The 19066-nt window shown below is 37.8% G+C and overlaps 3 protein-coding genes across 10 annotated transcripts; 2 read left to right on the top strand and 1 right to left on the bottom strand.

The window, feature by feature from the left end:
• The first annotated feature begins 1059 nt into the window (after window positions 1–1059).
• LOC111488597 (V-type proton ATPase catalytic subunit A) lies at window positions 1060–6544 on the top strand. The gene is made up of 19 exons (XM_023136429.1): window positions 1060–1345; window positions 1933–2059; window positions 2287–2342; window positions 2424–2480; window positions 2572–2683; window positions 2759–2796; window positions 2890–2991; window positions 3084–3140; window positions 3235–3306; window positions 3420–3521; window positions 3598–3793; window positions 4214–4320; window positions 4746–4940; window positions 5048–5134; window positions 5230–5334; window positions 5584–5681; window positions 5792–5870; window positions 5958–6046; window positions 6145–6544. The coding sequence occupies exons 1-19, from the start codon at window positions 1268–1270 to the stop codon at window positions 6257–6259; spliced, it is 1872 nt and encodes a 623-aa protein (XP_022992197.1). The 5' UTR covers window positions 1060–1267; the 3' UTR covers window positions 6260–6544.
• A 938-nt stretch (window positions 6545–7482) lies between these two features.
• Window positions 7483–12843, top strand: LOC111488582 (KH domain-containing protein HEN4). Its single transcript, XM_023136405.1, has 7 exons — window positions 7483–8262; window positions 8351–8782; window positions 10963–11214; window positions 11610–11975; window positions 12071–12147; window positions 12279–12390; window positions 12465–12843. Exons 1-7 carry the CDS (start codon window positions 7546–7548, stop codon window positions 12606–12608), a joined length of 2100 nt encoding a protein of 699 aa, XP_022992173.1. The 5' UTR covers window positions 7483–7545; the 3' UTR covers window positions 12609–12843.
• Window positions 12844–12863: 20 nt separating this feature from the next.
• LOC111488682 (GATA transcription factor 24-like) lies at window positions 12864–18687 on the bottom strand. 8 transcript variants are annotated; one of them, XR_002719235.1, is made up of 9 exons: window positions 18409–18687; window positions 17740–18052; window positions 16822–16908; window positions 16580–16740; window positions 15562–15693; window positions 15360–15465; window positions 13448–13516; window positions 13127–13343; window positions 12864–12960 (listed from the first exon to the last, which is right to left on the bottom strand). XR_002719235.1 is itself a non-coding variant. In XM_023136574.1 (9 exons), the coding sequence occupies exons 2-9, from the start codon at window positions 18046–18048 to the stop codon at window positions 13227–13229; spliced, it is 909 nt and encodes a 302-aa protein (XP_022992342.1). In that variant the 5' UTR covers window positions 18049–18052; window positions 18409–18687; the 3' UTR covers window positions 12977–13226. The 8 variants fall into 8 exon arrangements, 6 of the variants coding, with proteins under 6 accessions (XP_022992342.1, XP_022992344.1, XP_022992341.1 ...); XR_002719234.1 differs by having other exon boundaries at window positions 12870–12975; XM_023136574.1 differs by lacking the exon at window positions 12864–12960 and having other exon boundaries at window positions 12977–13231; window positions 13304–13343.
• Between the last annotated feature and the right edge of the window lie 379 nt (window positions 18688–19066).

The raw sequence follows: 19066 nt of genomic DNA, 5'->3' as shown, positions 1-19066 counted from the left end.
TTTCTTCTCAATATATTCTATATGAATCTCATCTTTTATTCATTTTAAAATCTATTGCGTCTTATCTTATCAGAATCACAGAATTTAGTCATTTTAGATAACCAAAAATGAAGAAAATTATTTTTTTTTAAATTATCTTATTGATTTATAATCATTTTTTAAGAATCTTTTTTACGTTGATGGTAGAATTTATCGATTCGTCTTTTTTAGATATTTGTTATTAAAATCTCTCTTGAGAAAATGTAACGAAAAAATAGTGTTGATTAAAATTATATTTTAAAAAATGTTTAAATTCGAAGGTAGATCAAACTTACCCTAAACATGGATTGTATATATATATATATTAGACATTGAAATCTACTTGGTTAAATTATACCCAGTACTTTGAAGGATGTGAAAACCTCTCCATAGCAGATGTATTTTAAAATCGTGATGTTGACGACAATACGTAACAGGCAAAAACAGACAATATTTACTAACAGTGGAATTGAATTGTTATAAATGATATCAGAGTTAGACATCAAGTAGTGTGCCAACAACGCTAGACCCTTAAGGGGTTGGAATGTGAGATCCTATATCAGATGTGGAAGCCTTTCTCTACTAGATGTGTTTTAGAATCGTGAGAGAGATGAAAATATATTTAAAATTTTATCAATTCAATTTGAAATCTCATATATGCTTCTCACATTTATTTAAATTTATTTCGTAAACAAATTCTAAATAAAGTTTTAAAAAAAATAATAATAAGTTAGGAGTATTAATAAAAATCAATTTAACCATTAGTTTGTTATTAAAGTGTAAAAATAATTGAATTAAAACGGGTCGGGTCGGGTCGGGTCGAGAAACCCGAACGATATTGTACATCCAGTCCTGGTGGAGAAGGGGGAGCCACGTCGCGGAGCGTGAAAAATAAAATATCACGTGTTGGGATCTGTCTCGACACTGGCAGTGACACGTAAGAAGGTGGAAGTATACCACAGGATCTTAGCGTACACCCTCCACCACCGAATCATATTCGACCCTTTTCATAATCATAATTCATAAGCGATTCTCTATACCAACAAGTTTTTACTCTCTCTTCTTCTGCGCGCACACTTCGTCTCTTGCTCTCCCTCCCCTCCTCTCTTCTTCTCTCGTGATCTCCATCTCCACCTCGATCGGGACCTTTAGGGTTTTGGTCGATTTTTGTTTCTTTATTTGATCCTTTCTGTCTCTTTCTCTACCAATTCATTCGATCTGCCTTCTTTCCGATCAATTCTCTTCCATAATGCCGTCCGTTTATGGAGATCGTTTGACTACCTTTGAAGACTCTGAGAAGGAAAGCGAGTATGGATATGTCCGCAAGGTATGTCTCAACTTCTCGATCTGTTTGCCTTCAGTTCTTCGTTGTCAATTCTGACTGCTTCGATTGTTTTGTCCATCGTATTGCATGGAATCAATCAGCTTAACTTCATTTTATATGCGTTCTCCCTTTACTTCAGATGCCGATCGTTGATTTTTTTTTTTAGCTACTCCACATCCTTTCTCGATGCGATTTCGATTGAATTGTAGCAGATGTAGATTGTTCAGATTCGTTTGAGCTTCCATTGATGGATCCGGGTTTTGTTTGTTTGTTTGTTTTTAAATCTGAATTTAGTTTTACTGAGTTTTCGTTGAGTGATTTCATTATTTTTGTGGGATATTGCAAAGTGAATATTACCGGGTTCGTGTCCCCATTTTCTGGTTCTACGAGTTGGTTTGTTTGTCGTTCTCTTTGGTATTATTAATGCTTGTCCATTACAAAGAGAAATAAATTATGATCTGATCAAGTTTCATTCCTTTATTTTGTTTTCATGTATATAATTTTTTTTTTTTTTTTTTGTTTATATTCTTATTTCAATTTAACGAATGCTCATATTTTTCTCGGTTATGAAACTCTCATGTCATTCCCAGGTATCTGGACCAGTCGTCGTGGCCGATGGAATGGGAGGTGCAGCCATGTATGAATTGGTTCGTGTTGGTCATGATAATTTGATTGGTGAAATCATTAGATTAGAAGGAGATTCTGCCACAATTCAGGGTACTTTACGTTAGCCTAGGGTTATTATCTCTACTAAGTTGATCTCCCTTTTTAATTTGTCTTAAATGTCCCTTGTCACACTTTCTTCCTACTTGCTTACTCTTATATGTTAAGAAGATGTCGGAAGATCATCCCTCAATTTCATCGTTCCATGCTTCATGCATTATATTACTCATGTTAAATGTTTTTAATCCTCGGTAAATTGATTGGACTTTCCTATTTTGAAGTTTACGAGGAAACTGCTGGTTTGATGGTGAATGACCCTGTTTTACGTACTCATAAAGTAAGCATTCCTTCTTTTAGTTATTCTATTTATCCTTTCATTTATTGAATCTTTATGTATTAACGGTGTGTGAATTATCAGCCTCTGTCAGTGGAGTTAGGGCCTGGAATACTGGGAAATATATTTGATGGCATTCAGGTTTGTATCACTTCATATAATGTTGTATTTCAGATTTTTACTATCCATTTATTCTTGATTTCTTCTTTTAACTTAAATTTTGAGGAAGTAGAGGCCATTGAAAACAATTGCAAAGAGATCAGGAGATGTCTACATTCCTCGTGGTGTTGCTGTCCCAGCACTTGACAAAGACATACTTTGGGACTTTCAACCCAAAAAACTAGGTATGTTATAACCATACAATTTGTTTTATGCAGATTGCGATAATTTTATATCTCACAAAAAGGAAAAAAATTCAGGTGAGGGCGACTTATTAACAGGTGGAGACTTATATGCTGTAAGTTTCTGCTATTTTTGCTCACCAAAATCCTTTGAAATGACATTGCTTTTGGTTGATCTTAAGATCTAACATGGATAATTTTTTATTCAGACTGTCTTTGAGAATAGTCTAATGGAGCATCGCATTGCACTTCCTCCTGATTCTATGGGGAAAATTACCTATATTGCACCAGCTGGTCAATATTCATTGAAGGTTCTGAGTCTTTTCTTTCTTTTTTTCACGTCGTTTTTGTTATCCGTTCATTATAGATGCTTGCTTCTTATCTAAAAGTTTCTTCTTTACAGGATACTGTTTTAGAGCTTGAGTTTCAAGGAGTTAAAAAGCAATTTACCATGCTTCAGGTTTCAAAATAATGTCTTATTTACGATTCCTTCACATGTTTATGATTCAATAAGTTCTTATGTTTGTACATGTGTCTTATGTATCCATGTGTAGAATTGGCCTGTCCGTACTCCTAGACCAGTTGCATCGAAGCTTGCAGCTGATACCCCTCTTTTGACTGGGCAGGTGAATAAGATAGTTGGTTGCTTTACCATTGATTTTTTTCCCTTGTAGAAACTGTGTATTTCTAATAACTTATGTATATTTTTTATATTTATGTATTTGATTTTCACGTGCAGCGTGTTCTTGATGCACTCTTCCCTTCTGTTCTTGGTGGAACATGTGCCATTCCAGGAGCATTTGGTTGTGGAAAAACAGTCATTAGTCAAGCTCTCTCTAAAGTAAGTCTTTTTCTGAGGGTTTGACGAGATCTTTTGTGGTGTTAAAATAACTGGTGTTGCTGAACTTTTCATGCAGTACTCAAATTCTGATACTGTGGTGTATGTTGGTTGTGGAGAGAGAGGAAACGAAATGGCTGAAGTTCTTATGGACTTTCCTCAATTGACAATGACACTGCCCGACGGTCGTGAAGAATCTGTCATGAAGCGTACCACTCTTGTGGCTAACACTTCTAATATGCCTGTGGCTGCTCGTGAAGCTTCAATTTATACTGGTAAAATTGTGCTTATTTTTATTAAGATTCCTCTTTTCCCATTGAAATCTGCAAGTTAACCACAATGATTGACTCTAATCTACTTGGTGCAATTTTCTCGTTGTCGCCTTATTGTCCTTGGCACTGCTATTGTGACGAACCTTGACATTCATTTTACTATAAAAAAAGTTACTCCATTTTATATGGACTCAATATTGTATTTCCTTATGTTCTTTTGAACTCGTTCTTTGAGATTTGCGGCAGACAAATTTATTGCATTAAGTACATCATGGAATGAATTATATACCCTTACAATTGATATGTACATTTGAATTTTTCGTATGTTATGATCCTTTTCTTATTCTTTCAAGTTTTGTAAAGACTGGTTGAGATATTTTTTTAGATTGCAATATCCACTATATAATTTATTAATGTGTGCAGGAATTACTTTGGCTGAATACTTCAGAGATATGGGATACAATGTAAGCATGATGGCAGATTCTACATCTCGATGGGCAGAAGCACTACGTGAAATATCTGGACGACTGGTAAATATCTGGAGCTTGTTTTCTAATTTTCTCATTGTCTCTTTACATGTACTAGGACACGGAGTTTCTTAGAAAATTATTTATTTGGTGTTTATTTATAAGTTAGACTGATTTTATGTGGTACACTATTTTTATCTTTGTTTTTCTCATCAATTGCCATCTCATAAGTAGCAACTAGCAGTTCCCAACTTCCAGCCCTTTTAATCTCAATATTACATTTACCTAAGTAACATGGACTGAAGTGTGTGGTATAATTAATATATGTACACTCGTTTCTATGATTCTTTGTGCTAGAGTATTTGTTCGTTAAATTAAAATATTTAAATTGAAATTGAACTCATGAGATGCCAGTGCACATATAGTAGGAAAGTGTTATGGTATCCTGTTCCTTGTCTTATTCTTGTTGGACGTTGCTCATTTTTCAGGCAGAAATGCCAGCAGATAGTGGATATCCTGCATATCTAGCAGCACGTTTAGCCTCTTTCTATGAGCGTGCTGGTAAAGTGAAATGTCTTGGTGGGCCAGAACGGACTGGTAGTGTTACCATTGTCGGTGCAGTTTCTCCACCTGGAGGAGATTTCTCAGATCCAGTGACATCTGCCACCCTCAGTATTGTCCAGGTGAACGTTTTTCTAGACTATTCTAATCTAGTTCTTTTTATTACATAGGTGTCTCCTATCGTTATTTTATTATCTGTGATAATCATAGTTATTTAATTTCTTTGCAGGTTTTCTGGGGTCTAGATAAGAAGCTTGCTCAGAGGAAGCACTTCCCTTCCGTGAACTGGCTAATTTCATACTCAAAATACTCTACTGTATGTTAGCAGAGCTCTCAATATTTGTGTTTGCCTTCTTTGTATCTTTCAGACTAGTGCACTGAGTAATGGATCTCTTTACATCTTTGTTTTAGGCGTTGGAATCTTTCTACGAGAAGTTTGATCCAGATTTTATTAACATCAGGACGAAGGCTCGTGAAGTCCTTCAGAGGGAAGATGACCTCAATGAAATTGTCCAAGTATGTCTCCTTCCCTCTTTCACTCCCTACTCACGTCCCCCGCCCACACAACCTTAAAGAAGAAAAAAGTATTGATAATAAAAGTAGAATACTTAGATTTGATGCTGAATTTTATGAATGATCTATAAAGTTTTCTGATGACGAGGTTTATACAGGGTTGGATAATATTATTCTAGTAAAATTTGTTATCTACAACAAAAATACGAAGAATATAATATGGAACTCTGTCTGATATCTGGAGTATGGCAGCTTGTAGGGAAGGATGCCTTGGCCGAAGGAGATAAGATTACCTTAGAGACTGCAAAGCTTTTGAGGGAGGACTATCTTGCTCAGAATGCATTTACTCCGTAAGTCTTAGCTTCATCTTTGTTCTGGTCCCTCCACATCACCAATCGATGGTACGTTGAACAACTATTATCTGGATTTTATTAAAAACATATTTGTGTGGGTGTGACAGGTACGATAAATTCTGCCCCTTCTACAAGTCGGTCTGGATGATGCGCAATATCATTCATTTCTACAATTTGGCTAATCAGGTAGATACTTTTCGAACAGACCATCCTTGTTTAAACGTGACGTAGGGGTAAGGCGTGTTTGTAATATTTGTTGGATAATGTATGCAGGCAGTAGAGAGGGGAGCGGGTATGGACGGCCAAAGGATAACATACACTTTGATTAAGCATCGGTTGGGAGATCTGTTCTACCGCCTGGTGTAAGTAAAAAGAATCTAATATTGTTGATTTGTTTGTGAAGTTGAATTGCGGGTGGTTGTGATAAACAAAAAGAAACATATGGGGGAATTCGTTGCAGGTCTCAAAAGTTCGAGGATCCAGCTGAAGGAGAAGAAGCTCTGGTTGAGAAGTTCAAGAAGCTGCATGAAGATCTGACAAATGGGTTCCGTGCTCTGGAGGATGAAACTCGGTAGATTGATTGATTGATTGATTGATGTAATGAAAGGTTCGGCGAGGTCTTCTGGTGTTTTCCTTCTTTAATTTTTGTAGAGCATATTCTGATGTATTATGTTTGGTGTTTGGGTCGTTGCTGCGGTCGCTCCTTTCCTTCTGGGTTAGCCATTATTTAATAATGTGTAATTTTTTTGCCCTCCCCCTTCCAAGTTTCCGGGTTCTTCGTATTTTGACGTTCAGACCTGAGATATTGTTATGATATATCTGTGCAATAAGATCGATGGATGGATGAATCCAAGTTTGTATTTGGTGGTGTTGCCTTTCTTTTGCCCCCCCCCCAACCTTTCTATGTTTTAGTTTATGAGTATAGTGTGTTTCCTTTTTTATGTTTCTACCCATGGAAAGAAAGAGATCCAAATGGAAGTGAAAACGATTCTCTTTCGTCTCATTTTTATATTGAGACTAAAAAAACATGATAGAAATGGTAGTATATCATGTATTCAATGGAAGGGTATAAGGGTGTGATTTTCTGCCCCCATCAATGACCTAACCAGTTTTTGGTTATGAAATTAATATATGAGGGGGTTGGTATGCTATGCTACACTAACTAATCTAATAATAATGCCCTAATAATGTTGAATAAAAGCATTCCATGAATGTTTGGTCCTCTCATTCCACCCTTCTAAATAAGTTGAGTTGTTTGAGTTGAGAGAGTTTTTTAGACCCTAAATCTATTCTCTATTATGAGTTAAAAGGGAATTTTTTAGACCCTAAAAAAAAAAATCTGAGTAATTTATTTATGTTATTTTTAATAAGTGTCATCCCCACACAAGCATTCTTCGTCATTTATATCTTTCTCATTCGACATTCTCTCTTACCAAGCTCTCGTGCTCATCAGGGTTGAGGAGATAGTCCATGAGCTAATTGGGCTTCGAGGTTGTGTATACGCGAAAAGAGCTTGCTTTCGACTTTCTACCTCAACGTTTTGTTCTTGGTTCTGGTTCAGGAAATGGTCACACATTGATGTCGAAGGAGTCTTTGGAACCGGTGGAGACGCTAGGATGATTTCAAATGGGTATCTAAGTCACAAATTTATCCCAAAATTTGTTACTTAATCACAGTTTTATTGCAGATAAATAATTGTCTTATTTTAATTATATTTCCTTAATTCTTTTTAACTCTATTTATTGGGTTTCCAATTTGTTATATTTTGAAACAATAAAACATAATAATAATAAATCGGCTTTCTTATGGATTGGTGAAAACAAAACCCAGTTTTCGCTCTGTTTCACAATCCAATCCATCCATGGACACCGGTTTCAGCCCCACACGTTCCTCCGACGCCATTCCCGACCCCAACCTCTCCGCCGCCCGCTCAGTCCGCCCAAGACAGTTACCGCCGGCGACATTAGGGTTTAACTCTACATCCAGAGATTCTCCTGTTCTTAAACCCTCGTCTCCCTCCGAAACCGTCTTTCGCCTTCTTTGCCCAGCCTCAAAGGCTGCCTCCATTCATCGCCATCTCTGCGATGTTCCCGGCGCTAGGATCCACATCGATGATCCTCTTCCTTCTTGCGACGAGTGCGTCATTGTCATTCTCACCGGCTCCCCATCCAAACCGGCGCCCACTAATCCAGGAAATGATAGGGAATTCCGTGAGCACGATAACAGTCGCAACGTCTCTAGTGATGCGGTTGCTGGAGATTTGGACGAGCGGTCGCAAGCGCAGCAGGCGCTGCTTCGAACTTTTGAGAGTATGGTTAGGATGAACGAGGATAGTGGAGAAAACCAAGACATTCAGAAGAAAAATGCAGATTCTGCTCCAAGCGAAAGGATTAGCGGTGGAGAAACTGACGGATCGGTGGTCTGTAGGCTGCTGGCGCCTAGTCATCAGGTAGGTCGCGTGCTTGGTAGAGGCGGAAAAAACGTAGAGAAGATCAGACAGGAGAGTACCGCTCATGTGAAAATTTTCCCTAAGGATCAAATCCCCGCGTGTGCGTCGCCACGGGACGAGTTAATTCAAGTAATTCACATTGATTTCTTTGACACTCGAAATCAAAATTTCCATTTCTCACAATCTTTTCAATCATTTTTTTCAACGTGTTTTGCAGATATCAGGAAGGTTTCCGGCGGTGAAGAAGGCCCTTTCTTCTATTTCCGCCTGTCTTCAAGACGGCCCGAGGTTGGACTCGAGCAATTCTTCCACCACAAAACCATTAGGGCCTCCGTCCCAAGCAAGTAGTATGCCGGCACTAGACGAAGAACCTTCTCCTAAGAGGAGATATGCTAGCCATCATAATGCAGATCATCGCTCGAGGGGTTATTCTTCCATACCAGGACACGAAAATGCTGGAGCTGGTCCAAGGCCGGCTATGGAAGAGGAGGTAGTGTTTAGATTATTATGTCAACCCGATAAAGTTGGAAGTCTAATTGGGAAAGGTGGCACCATAGTACGAGCGTTGCAAAATGAAACGGGTGCATCTATAAAGATTGTTGATACACCCGACTTGGATGAACGCGTGGTTATGATATCTGCACGAGAGGTATGATCTTGTTGAAGCTTCAATTTCCTTTGTGATCCATGGTGTTTTTGCCCTGAAACTCATTTACCTATTCCCCTCTTTTCCATTTTATTTTGGGTCGTATGAAAAAAGATCAAGACATTGCAGTTATGGGGATTTGCATGGAAGCTTCTTCCTTCTGATCAGCGTGTTCTTACCAATATTTGCCACAGATCAAGTTATCTACAAAATCATTGTTTCTGGTTTGGAAATTGAAAGCCTTACTTCAGTGAAGTAAAGGTATTCCTTAATTTTCTAAACCAAGATCTTAGAACTTGTTTGAGTTAATAGAATACTTTCCTTAGCTTACTCCCATAATTAGGTCTGTCTTGGTCTCTATATCCTTTGGTTGTTTTAGGGGAAAAACATATGGACTAGAAGGAAAAGAACAGGATATCCCACCAATACTTTCGAGAAACCGAGCTTTCATTGAGAAAAATGGAAGAACGTATAAGGACATGCAAAAAAATAAACCCACAAAAAAAAGTCCAAACACTGATTTAAGAAATGGACTCCAGTTTTTCTCAAGTTGTTTTTTGGTTCTTTGTAAATTTTCTTACTTTCTCAGTGAAAGCTCAACTCCTCTATTTAAACAATATGCTCAGAAGATTAGGAAGTTAAAAGTAGGATTTTTGGATTTTGGGAGTACTGGAGTAGTGTGATGAAGTTAGAATAGAGAAAAAAGAGTAAGAAAGAAGAAGAAATGGAGTTCTGGTTCTTCTGGAAGTAAAATTATTAGTTCAAGCAATTTTTTGGTTTGATCTGTTGATCGATGCTTGTTCCTTTTTTCTCTTTTAGGTTTCTTTTAGGGCCTGCGGTTTTATTTCTTCTTTATATTTCTCAAAGGGTGGCCTAAATTCTCTACTCGAAAGGGGAGTTTTCCTTGTGGAAAACTATCTGTCTCAAATTATTGACTTTACTTTTAGACTGTAGGTAACATCAACTTGATGTTAGATCTCACCTCGGTTGGAGAGGGGAATTTGGGGTGGATTGTTAGATTCCACATCGGTTGGAGAAGGGAACGAAGCATTCCTTATAAGGGTGTGGAAATCTCCCCCTAGTAGACACATTTTAAAATCGTGAGGCTGATGGCGATACGCATCGGGCCTAAGTGGACAATATCTACTAGCGTTGGGCTTGGAATGTTACCCATAAATAAGTGAAATTTGTGAATCTGATGAAGGCAAGGAAAATATGTACAGCCAAAGGTTTTGAACATGCACATTGGAACAAGCCCTAGAAAACTTAAATTGGAGATTTTCCTTCTAGAGTTGTTGGAAGTCCATTGATCAAATGGACAATGGTTTCTAAGGCATTCCACCTAGCCCATCAGGCACAATTTGAGCTAATAGGTTGAACTGAATTCCTCCTCTGAACTGCTTTATCAAGTCTTTTTGTTATGCTCTAATGCAGGACAAGGATCACGAACTAATATAGAAAATGGTTCCAATTCAAAAGAAAAAAACTGAAGCTCATAAGTACAAAAAGACCGAGTGACCGATGCCTATAAGGAGGTGTTCGTTAAGCCAAGCCATCTCCCAAACGTACTCATCTGATCTCTCCATCCCTCTTAAGTTTCTATTATTCCTCTCAATCTAAATTTTCCATGCAAAGAAGCTAGCCTACCATGCAACTGTACTCTTCTCCTTGGAGGGAGAACTCAAAAGCACCTCCTAAACCTTAAACCCTATTGATTAGAAATGTGGTGAAAATCTTAGTTTTTCCCTTGATTGACTTGCACATACTTGTACATTTATTTTGAATCAATTTTGAATGTGGAAATTGAAATGCATAAAGGCTTAGTTTCTCATTTATTATTGTCAGAGGATGGAGCTCTTAGGATTAGCATTTTTTCTGTGGATTATTGCTGCTTTTGTAACCTGCACTTACCACTCGAGTTCGTGATCCTCGTCCTCCTGAATTAGAGCACAACAGAATATGGTGACCTAACATCTACGCCAACATGATTATGCCATTAAATCAATTGAGACCTAACATCTATATCGAAGGTTGGCATAATCATGCATTAGTTATATATATTTTACATAACTTTTTGTATCTTTGAAGCCTTCTTTTCCTTGAATAGGAATCTTGATTCTAGCATTGTATCTAAACAACTGTATTATACTTGTTCAAATTATTCTTTATTGATTTCATCTCAGAGTTTGGAACAAACATATTCTCCTGCACAAGAGGCCGTTATGCGTGTACATGGTCGAATTGCAGAACTTGGGTATGAACCAGGCGCTGCAGTTGTTGCTAGACTACTTGTACATGCACAACAGATAGGCTATTTGGTGGGTAGAGGAGGCCATATTATTAATGAAATGAGAAGAGGGACTGGTACTAGCATTCAGATATTTCCCCGGGAGCAAATTCAAAACAGCGGGCCTGTGAGCGATGAAATAGTACAGGTAATTCACATCTTATAACGTGACCGACCATGCTTGTTTCCTTAGTACGAACTGTTACCTTCCCAAGTTTGCTGTACAACCACCTTTCTTGCTGATAAATATATGATTTTGGAAGTGATCATCTTGTAGTTTCTTTTTTATGGAGTCTGTTTGGTTCTTTCCTATTCATAAAAATGCTGCAGAGACAAATTGGTTCACGGCAATACATATAGATACCGAATGTTACTTGGCCGTTTGATGGCCTATATGATAGTTAAGAGCATATTCTAGCATGAATGCTTTTTCTTAAAAATAAGAATCATAGTATGATGAATCCTATCTTCCTTTACATGTAAGAACTACATGATTGATAGTCCAATTTTGTGTTGAAAGATTTGGGCTAATGTTCATGGCAGGTCATCGGAAATTTGCAGTGTGTACAGGATGCTCTGTTTCATATAACAAATCGGCTTAGAGATACTTTATTCCCAATGAGACCACACGTGCCGAACTTCAATGCTCCATCTTACTTGTCTCCTCACCCAGAAACACCTCCCGTATTTAGGCCGGGAAATAATGCACATTCCCCTGGATACTATCCTTCTCAAGCTGGAGCTCAACGCCTTCCCTTCCATTCCCACCCACTCGATCATCAGCCTGCATATTCTCATGGTATGAGCTTCAGTGGTAATAATATGGATGGAGTTCCATATCCCCATGGCATTGATAGACCAGGGCCAGGTTCTATTGAGAGACCTTCTCCTAGATCGTGGACTTCTCAGGTCATTGCTCAAACCTTCAAGAACCCTAGTTTCTTTGTCGTGGCAAAACTGACTGGAAAACATTTTTTCTTGTTTTTTTGTTGGATTACGTTCAGGTTAGTAACGACATACCCAAGGGACCAACAACTGATGTTGGTTTTGGCATGGCTTCAAGGAACGAGCCCTACAGCAGGTAAACCAATCATTCTTTAAATCTGCAAACTTTCTTCCAGGTTGCATCTTGAAACTGTACTCGGCCTACGTGTTTTAAGGGTTTATTTATTAGTTTGTGTTACAGTCTGTATATGGATTTTCTATGAACAGCGGGGGTCCAGCTCATTTTGTGGGAGGTACATCTATGGAGATGGTGATTCCACAAACTTTAATCTGCCATATCTATGGAGAGAACAATGCCAACATTGCTCATGTTCAGCAGGTTAGTGGAGTACCAAAGTTGGGCAGCACACTGTTTTTTTTGCCTTTATAATGTGTTGTGCGTTACTGTGGCAGATATCAGGGGCAATGGTGGTGGTTCATGATGCTAAACCTGGGATATTTGATGGTAAAGTGGTCGTGTCCGGCACACCAGATCAGATTCGAGCAGCCCAGAGACTTGTCCACGCCTTCATCTTGTGCGGGAAGACACAATCCTGATGAGCCTAAAAGCCTAAAACAGTGCGCAAAAAATTACTTGAATTTTGTCTCAAGTTTCATGATGGTTAGCAAATGGATGTAAACCAGAACATATAACAGTGTAGAAAATGTTTACATCCATTTTACCTCGTTCCAAACATGTTTCTCAGCTGCCATTGCGAAAAGTGCACAATGTAGAAAATCAATCGATCAATAAATAAATGTAGTTGTTTGTTTGTGTGCATCTTATTTAGTAGCACAGGATTTGTAGCCTCTGTTTTCGTAGTCAAATTTTGCATTATTCAGATCGGATTCGATTCAACCCAAATGCTAGTGTCAGCCATTGGAGTGACTCTGACAAAGGGATAGAAACCTGTGCAAGAGAATACTGGACAAAAGTAAGATGGATTAAGAAAAAACCGTCCATTGTACATCATCAGCAGCAAATGATAATTTACAAGATTCTGGGAATTGACATTTGGAAAATGGTTCAGAATATGATAGGAAAAGCTAATAAAATTAGTGCACGTGCACGGTACCCTTGTTTCCAAGATGAATTGGCCAGAATAGAATCTATAAGGGTCTCTCTGTCGCGGGTGTGAATCCTGATTCTTAGCCATCAGACTAACCCGTTTCAAACTACTCTGTAAGGAGAGATTAAGCTCAGTATAATTTCCGCAACAGCAATCATAAACATCTGTCTCAATTCTAAGCACCTTTTGGGTTGGACTCCGAATCTCCATTCTGCACGACATTCTAAAACATAATAGAATAGTTGACGTGAAGGGCCAGTGAGGACAGCAGGAATTTCAACTACAAAAAGCATAGTTAAGAAAAAGACAACATAATCTACGGCTCACCTCATTTCTATTGAATGATGAAGCTTGTCCACTCTGGTTTGGTGCTTTTGAGAGGTCCCGCAGAGTTCCCTTGTAATCCACAGCGATACAAATTAGAAGGAACGGAAATGAAAACATGAGGGCTGTTCACTACCTAACAGCCTTCAAGAAAAGAATTTCTATGGCGGAAAGCATGCAGCATATCATTTTGCAGAGTCGTGGGCATAGGATGCTGACGTCTGACCACATTTATTTTTCCTATAACAATTCTGTTAAAGCTCCAACACAGGAAAAGTGGAGAAATAAGACACCTGCCATATGTACAGAAGAGCCTTTCTACCAACAGAAGAGAACCTAGAAAATTGTCAAGACACCACCATTGTTAATGACTTCCAAGTTTTACAGGTTTCTACACCTATTATGAAAGAAAACCTAAAATAGATAGTGGAAAAGAACCCCTCCCCCCCAAATATTTTTATTTTTCCTCCACTTTTTTACTTTATTTCAAAAAATTCTTTAATACCACCCAAAGAAGAGCTTAAACAGAATTCCGCCTTAAAATCTTGCATCTTCCTTTGAAAGGATTACTACCCCATGATACTTGAACCAAGTATTGTTTAAACCAGGAAGCACCATAGGTGCCTGAATCCGATAGGAGGGGAGAAAAACCAAGAGGAATAAGCCCAATGGCATTGCAAAATGAAGCAATTGATAGATTTTCATATTGAAAGAGATTATTGTTGGTCTATCTTTTCTACAACACAAATCTGAGAGGAAAGGCCGGTGTTAGACTGTGGATGAGGCTCATAGAGAACACCACATGAAGAGCTTCAACCTTTTTGGATATTTATCATGCCATATTGACTTGTGCGGAGGAGGGCTCTCCCTACTACCTTTATTGACCCAATCAGCAAAGAGACGACAATCAGAAATGTCCTACGTGGATCTGGAGGGCATATCCTTGATATGCCCAGCTGATTGAATGAAAACCAGAGAGCAAGCAGATAAGGATGCCCATTCAAAGATCTTACACCGAGACTCTTAAGAGTTGGATGAGGAACACCATAAATCCTTCCAACAATCCTTTAAGCTAGCTAAAGAGAAGATTCTAGGGCAACCACAGCTAAGGGGAAATCCGCAATCTACAAATTCTCCCTCCCAAAAGAATGTGGAAGAATTTTTGCCCAGTGCTTTTGATTCTAGAATAGACAAGATTCTCGTGCCTGATAATATTATTTCCAAGGCTCTTTATGATTGTAAAGATAGAAAGTACTCTCAGCCAAGAACCAAGATGAGTATTTCAAAATTTAGCCCGCATGATTTTCATCCATAGAGCCTTTTTCTCTTGGCAACATCTCCAGTTCCAATTTGTAAGAAGACAGCTGTTTCGTTATGTAAAATTACCAATGTACAGCTCCCTTCCTTCACAGGATAGAGGACCTTTTTCCAGTTAGCTAAATAAAAGCCACATTTTTTCTTATGACCTTCACAAAGAAACATTCTTCAAAACTTCTCCAGATTGATCATCGCCTTAGGACTGTAGAAAAGGGACAAATAAAAAACAGGGAGATTGGCAAGAATGGTCATGCCTTGTATATGGTTGAGGCTTCCCACTTTAGATATAGTGGAATCCCTCCAGTTTTGGTGCATATTCTCAACTTTAAAGGTCATAGGAGCCCAGAAAAAGGAGGATCTAGGTTTGTCATTGAGGAAAAGACTGAGATAAGCAGTGGATTATTGGCCATGCTTGCAATGAATGTCAGATGCCTAGAGATCAATATATAAAACATGACATAATACAATTACACGTTTTTAAAGAAAGATGCCTTTAAATAAAAAGATGTTGATGCCTGTTACCTTTTTCTTTCTTTCTTTCTTTCTTTCTTTTTTTTTTTTTTTTTTTGAAAAGAAAAACGTAGTTGGTGTCTGTTACCTTGTTTGCCCACATGAGTCCGCAAGCATTGCAAAGGGTTCTTGGCCCATCAGGTCCACGTCGCATCATTGGTGTTGACTTCTCACTAATGCCACAATGTCGGCAGCTACAGGCCAGTGAAATTAAAAGTGTGAATCAATCAATAAAATAATAAGCATGACTCTTTTAGTAATTAATCTGAAAATCATAAATAAAAACTAACAGAATTTCTTGTTGTTGGGAACCATTTCCATCGGTAGCCCAATTCTCATTTGATTCCCAACTTGTTATGGCCAATGATGAATCTTCATGAGTTGGTTTAGAGGATGTGAACTGGCCTTTATTCCGTTGCATCCTACAAGGGAAAGAACAGTGGGATGGAATCAATAAATATGAACACAGTGATCTTTTTGAACTTGCTAAAGTCTTTTATTGACCTAACCAAGGTACAAGAAGAAAAGGTACATGTGTGCGTGTATATTTTTTGTTTTTCTTTAATAAGAAACAATTTCATTGTTGTATGAAATTCACAAAAAAGGATATACATCAGCATATGTACTTAACAATTTCATCAGCATATGGACAAAAAATGCCATTTTGGTCAGCAAGTATGAAACTACAGATTAGTGGCCCGAAGCTTTTGGTTGCACTTATATTCATTGAATCCGTAAATTAGTAGGCTAGATGCGCAATCTGTAACAAAATATCTTCTAAAAAATTAGAGAGAATAGAAAAAACACCAACCGAATAACAACTAGCAACCCTGAGTACAACACTGGATATTTGACGCAACTTTGAGACTAATTCCAAGATCCTACCTAAACCTGTTTATACGGCCCCTAAATCCCTCTTCAATTCTCATAAATAGGCATAATGAAACTTACCATATAGACAGGAAATGTTGTCATCGGAAAGACAAAAAAAAAAACAAATAAATAAAAATACTTCGCTAATTCAGTGAAAAGAGAGGAATTATCAAGATGAAAAAAAAAAAACAGCAGAAAAAAATAAAGATGCCAGAATTTTACACCATTAGGATTGCTTGAATCCCCAGTTCAACAAAACTATGTGGCACTAAACAGCTTCTACCATCATCTGAAAAACCATGTTCAAATCAAACTATCCTCATAACAGGAACATACAGCATTAACTCCCAACTCGTGGAAGAAAATATAACCGTATTGAAGATGATATAATAGATGACTTAAAAGGGAAACCAACAATAAAGGAAGGTGAGATACCTAAGTGCTACCTCTTTACGAACTGTATACCGAATTTTCTTGTCAAAATTACGTTCCTTTCGCTTTTCACGAAATCTAATCAAAGACGCTAATCTCTGAGGGACACTTAGACGTGGGGGGATATTGGCAAGTGCCTGGTTAAACGCTTCATCAGTGAGATGCTACATATGAGATAACACATCATTCTTTAATAGATAGCACAATAAGATACAGGTAAAATGTGGATAAGCATAAATACATACCCTATCATTTTGTTGATTAGTTATTGGTATAGAGGGAACACGAATAGGTACTTCACGACCTCCCAATAATAATAACACGGCTTGAACCTGACAAGGAGTTGTTTAGATAATTTTGAAAACGGGAAACCATTGAACCCATAAAAGAACAAACTACATATGCTAACTTACGCACTAATAGGTACATGTGAAATTGTTAACTGGAATTAAGCTAAACTTAGACAACGGCAGATCAAAGCACTTCAAAGAACAGCAAGTTATTTGTAAAGCATGTTTCAAAAGAGATGAGTTCTTAAGAAATGGCTGAAGGAGTAATAAATTAAAATTAGAGACATAGTAGAAGGAATTTTATATTAAGCCTGAGTTGTGGTAAACAAGAATCCACCATACTAACAAAAAATATACTGAGCTGGGTCAGGTCTCCAACCATATTTAGGGGATAATCCATTATCAGTAAATTTCAGTCTATACTTCAATCGACTTAAACCCTCATTGGTTAGCACTAGTAATTCCTGGAATCCTCCATGTCAGGCAGAGCAAAAAAAAGGAGGATGCTCTTAGCTCATCTCAAGTCAAAAGAGGGTACTACCCACTTATCCCATCCCATTCATCGCCTATAAAGCCCAAAATCAAAATGTCCACTTAGTCATAAACCTGTAACGTCGATAAACATGTCAGTGTCAATTTAAAATATCTCAGTCACAATGAAAAGTGAAAGATTCTAAGTTACAACATCAAACTAGGACTTGGAAGGACCAATCTGACTCAACAATGTTTTCAGTATTAACAACTATGGAGAGAGCTCAAAAAGGTAATAACATTGTGTTGTCCCAGCATCAGGATATTACTTGAAAAATTCTCTTAATGTTTTTAACTTAATACAGCTACGGCAAAACGGGCACGAAAAGAAGAACGAATAACCTTTTCGGGCGAGACAGTGTCGAAAACATAAACTTGTCCCTGATAAGACAGGGTGAGTTGATCACAGTTATCACCTCCACGATCCACCATTACACCACGATTCTCAGCAAGGTCGCCATGGTCGGATGGAGCTTCCCTTTCCACAACCATAATGCCATGACCTTCATTTTCATGCTCATCAGCCAATGCATTCCCATTACTCGTGTAATGAAAGTCATGATGTTCCTGCTCTTGCACAGATTGCGTGTGCATCGAATGCTGTGCATGGTTCATATGCATCCGTCCATCGCTCGCATGAATACCGTCCATTTCACTGCTCCCGCAAAATACCGGAAGAAAAAAAACTCGATTAATCTAAATCATTGCGCATTAGATAAACTTCTAAGGCAGGTCCATCCTAACCCTAACAATTCAGTAATAAACACAAAATAAACAAGTGGCCAAACAAAAACAAAAGATTATCCGCGAGTGTGTACGACAATATCGAGTACACAGTTCAAAACCATGTTCGAAGTGCTTTGTGCCTAACACAATGACAATGTGTTGTGAGTTGAAGAAGCTAAATTCCCCCATTTTCGGAGAAAAAAAACTTGAACGGAGAGAGAAACAGTAAGTAAACCGAACCGAACGATGGCATAAGAAGAGGATTTGTGATTTGGTTGAAATTACCATCAAATAGAGTGATGATCCAACAGAGGAACACGAAAACCGCAACGCGATGAATGCAATCTCCTTGCTCTGATGCAAAGCAGGGTTGAAAAGGAGAGGATCGACGATCACATTGGTTTTCAGGTGGATGATCTCTCCTCGGGAAGGGGAGGGTTGAAGATACGATCTAAACCAATTGGGATCAACGGCGGATTGAGTTCGGAGAGGGGAGAGAAGGTTCTAGAAACTAGACACAGACCTGCCTCTGAATAAATCCCCCGTTAGCCGTTTAACACATCATTTTTGTTTTGGGATTCTTTTGGGTGAGAAGCCGTCTCATTGGCTTTTCCCCTCCTTTATTAAAAACTAAATTAATATAAAATAATTTATGTCTCCAATAATTCTTTTTTTATTTTTTTAAATTTCAATCAAATATAATAAAAATAATACCTTAAAAACAATTTAAAACAAAAATACATTTATCACTATTTTAAATAATACCTCTTTAAAAAATAATCATATTTTTTTTTATATATGAAATAAAAATTTAATAAACGGTTAAAAAAAATGTTGGAATATGGAGCCTGATGTCTAAATCGGGTAGAAATATATTTGGAAGATATTTGATGATAGAGATATATATGGTAGATATTTGGTAAATATCTAATAAACGTATATT

The sequence above is a fragment of the Cucurbita maxima genome, unplaced genomic scaffold (assembly GCF_002738345.1).
Source record: "Cucurbita maxima cultivar Rimu unplaced genomic scaffold, Cmax_1.0 Cma_Scf00013, whole genome shotgun sequence".
Classification (NCBI taxonomy): domain Eukaryota; kingdom Viridiplantae; phylum Streptophyta; class Magnoliopsida; order Cucurbitales; family Cucurbitaceae; genus Cucurbita; species Cucurbita maxima.
This window is presented reverse-complemented; position numbering and strand designations above follow the sequence as displayed.

Excerpts from the sequence above, each read along its gene's own strand:
- LOC111488597 (XM_023136429.1), top strand. The coding sequence starts at position 1,268 with ATGCCGTCCGTTTATGGAGATCGTTTGACTACCTTTGAAGACTCTGAG. Across the intron at positions 2,343-2,423 it reads CTGTTTTACGTACTCATAAA|CCTCTGTCAGTGGAGTTAGG; the intron begins GTAAGCATTCCT and ends GTGAATTATCAG. Across the intron at positions 5,682-5,791 it reads GCTCAGAATGCATTTACTCC|GTACGATAAATTCTGCCCCT; the intron begins GTAAGTCTTAGC and ends TGGGTGTGACAG.
- LOC111488582 (XM_023136405.1), top strand. The coding sequence starts at position 7,546 with ATGGACACCGGTTTCAGCCCCACACGTTCCTCCGACGCCATTCCCGAC. Across the intron at positions 11,976-12,070 it reads CTAGATCGTGGACTTCTCAG|GTTAGTAACGACATACCCAA; the intron begins GTCATTGCTCAA and ends GATTACGTTCAG. Across the intron at positions 12,148-12,278 it reads AGGAACGAGCCCTACAGCAG|CGGGGGTCCAGCTCATTTTG; the intron begins GTAAACCAATCA and ends TTCTATGAACAG.
- LOC111488682 (XM_023136573.1), bottom strand. The coding sequence starts at position 18,048 with ATGGACGGTATTCATGCGAGCGATGGACGGATGCATATGAACCATGCA. Across the intron at positions 16,909-17,739 it reads ACACTGTCTCGCCCGAAAAG|GTTCAAGCCGTGTTATTATT; the intron begins GTTATTCGTTCT and ends ACTCCTTGTCAG. Across the intron at positions 13,344-13,447 it reads CATCATTCAATAGAAATGAG|AATGTCGTGCAGAATGGAGA; the intron begins GTGAGCCGTAGA and ends ATTATGTTTTAG.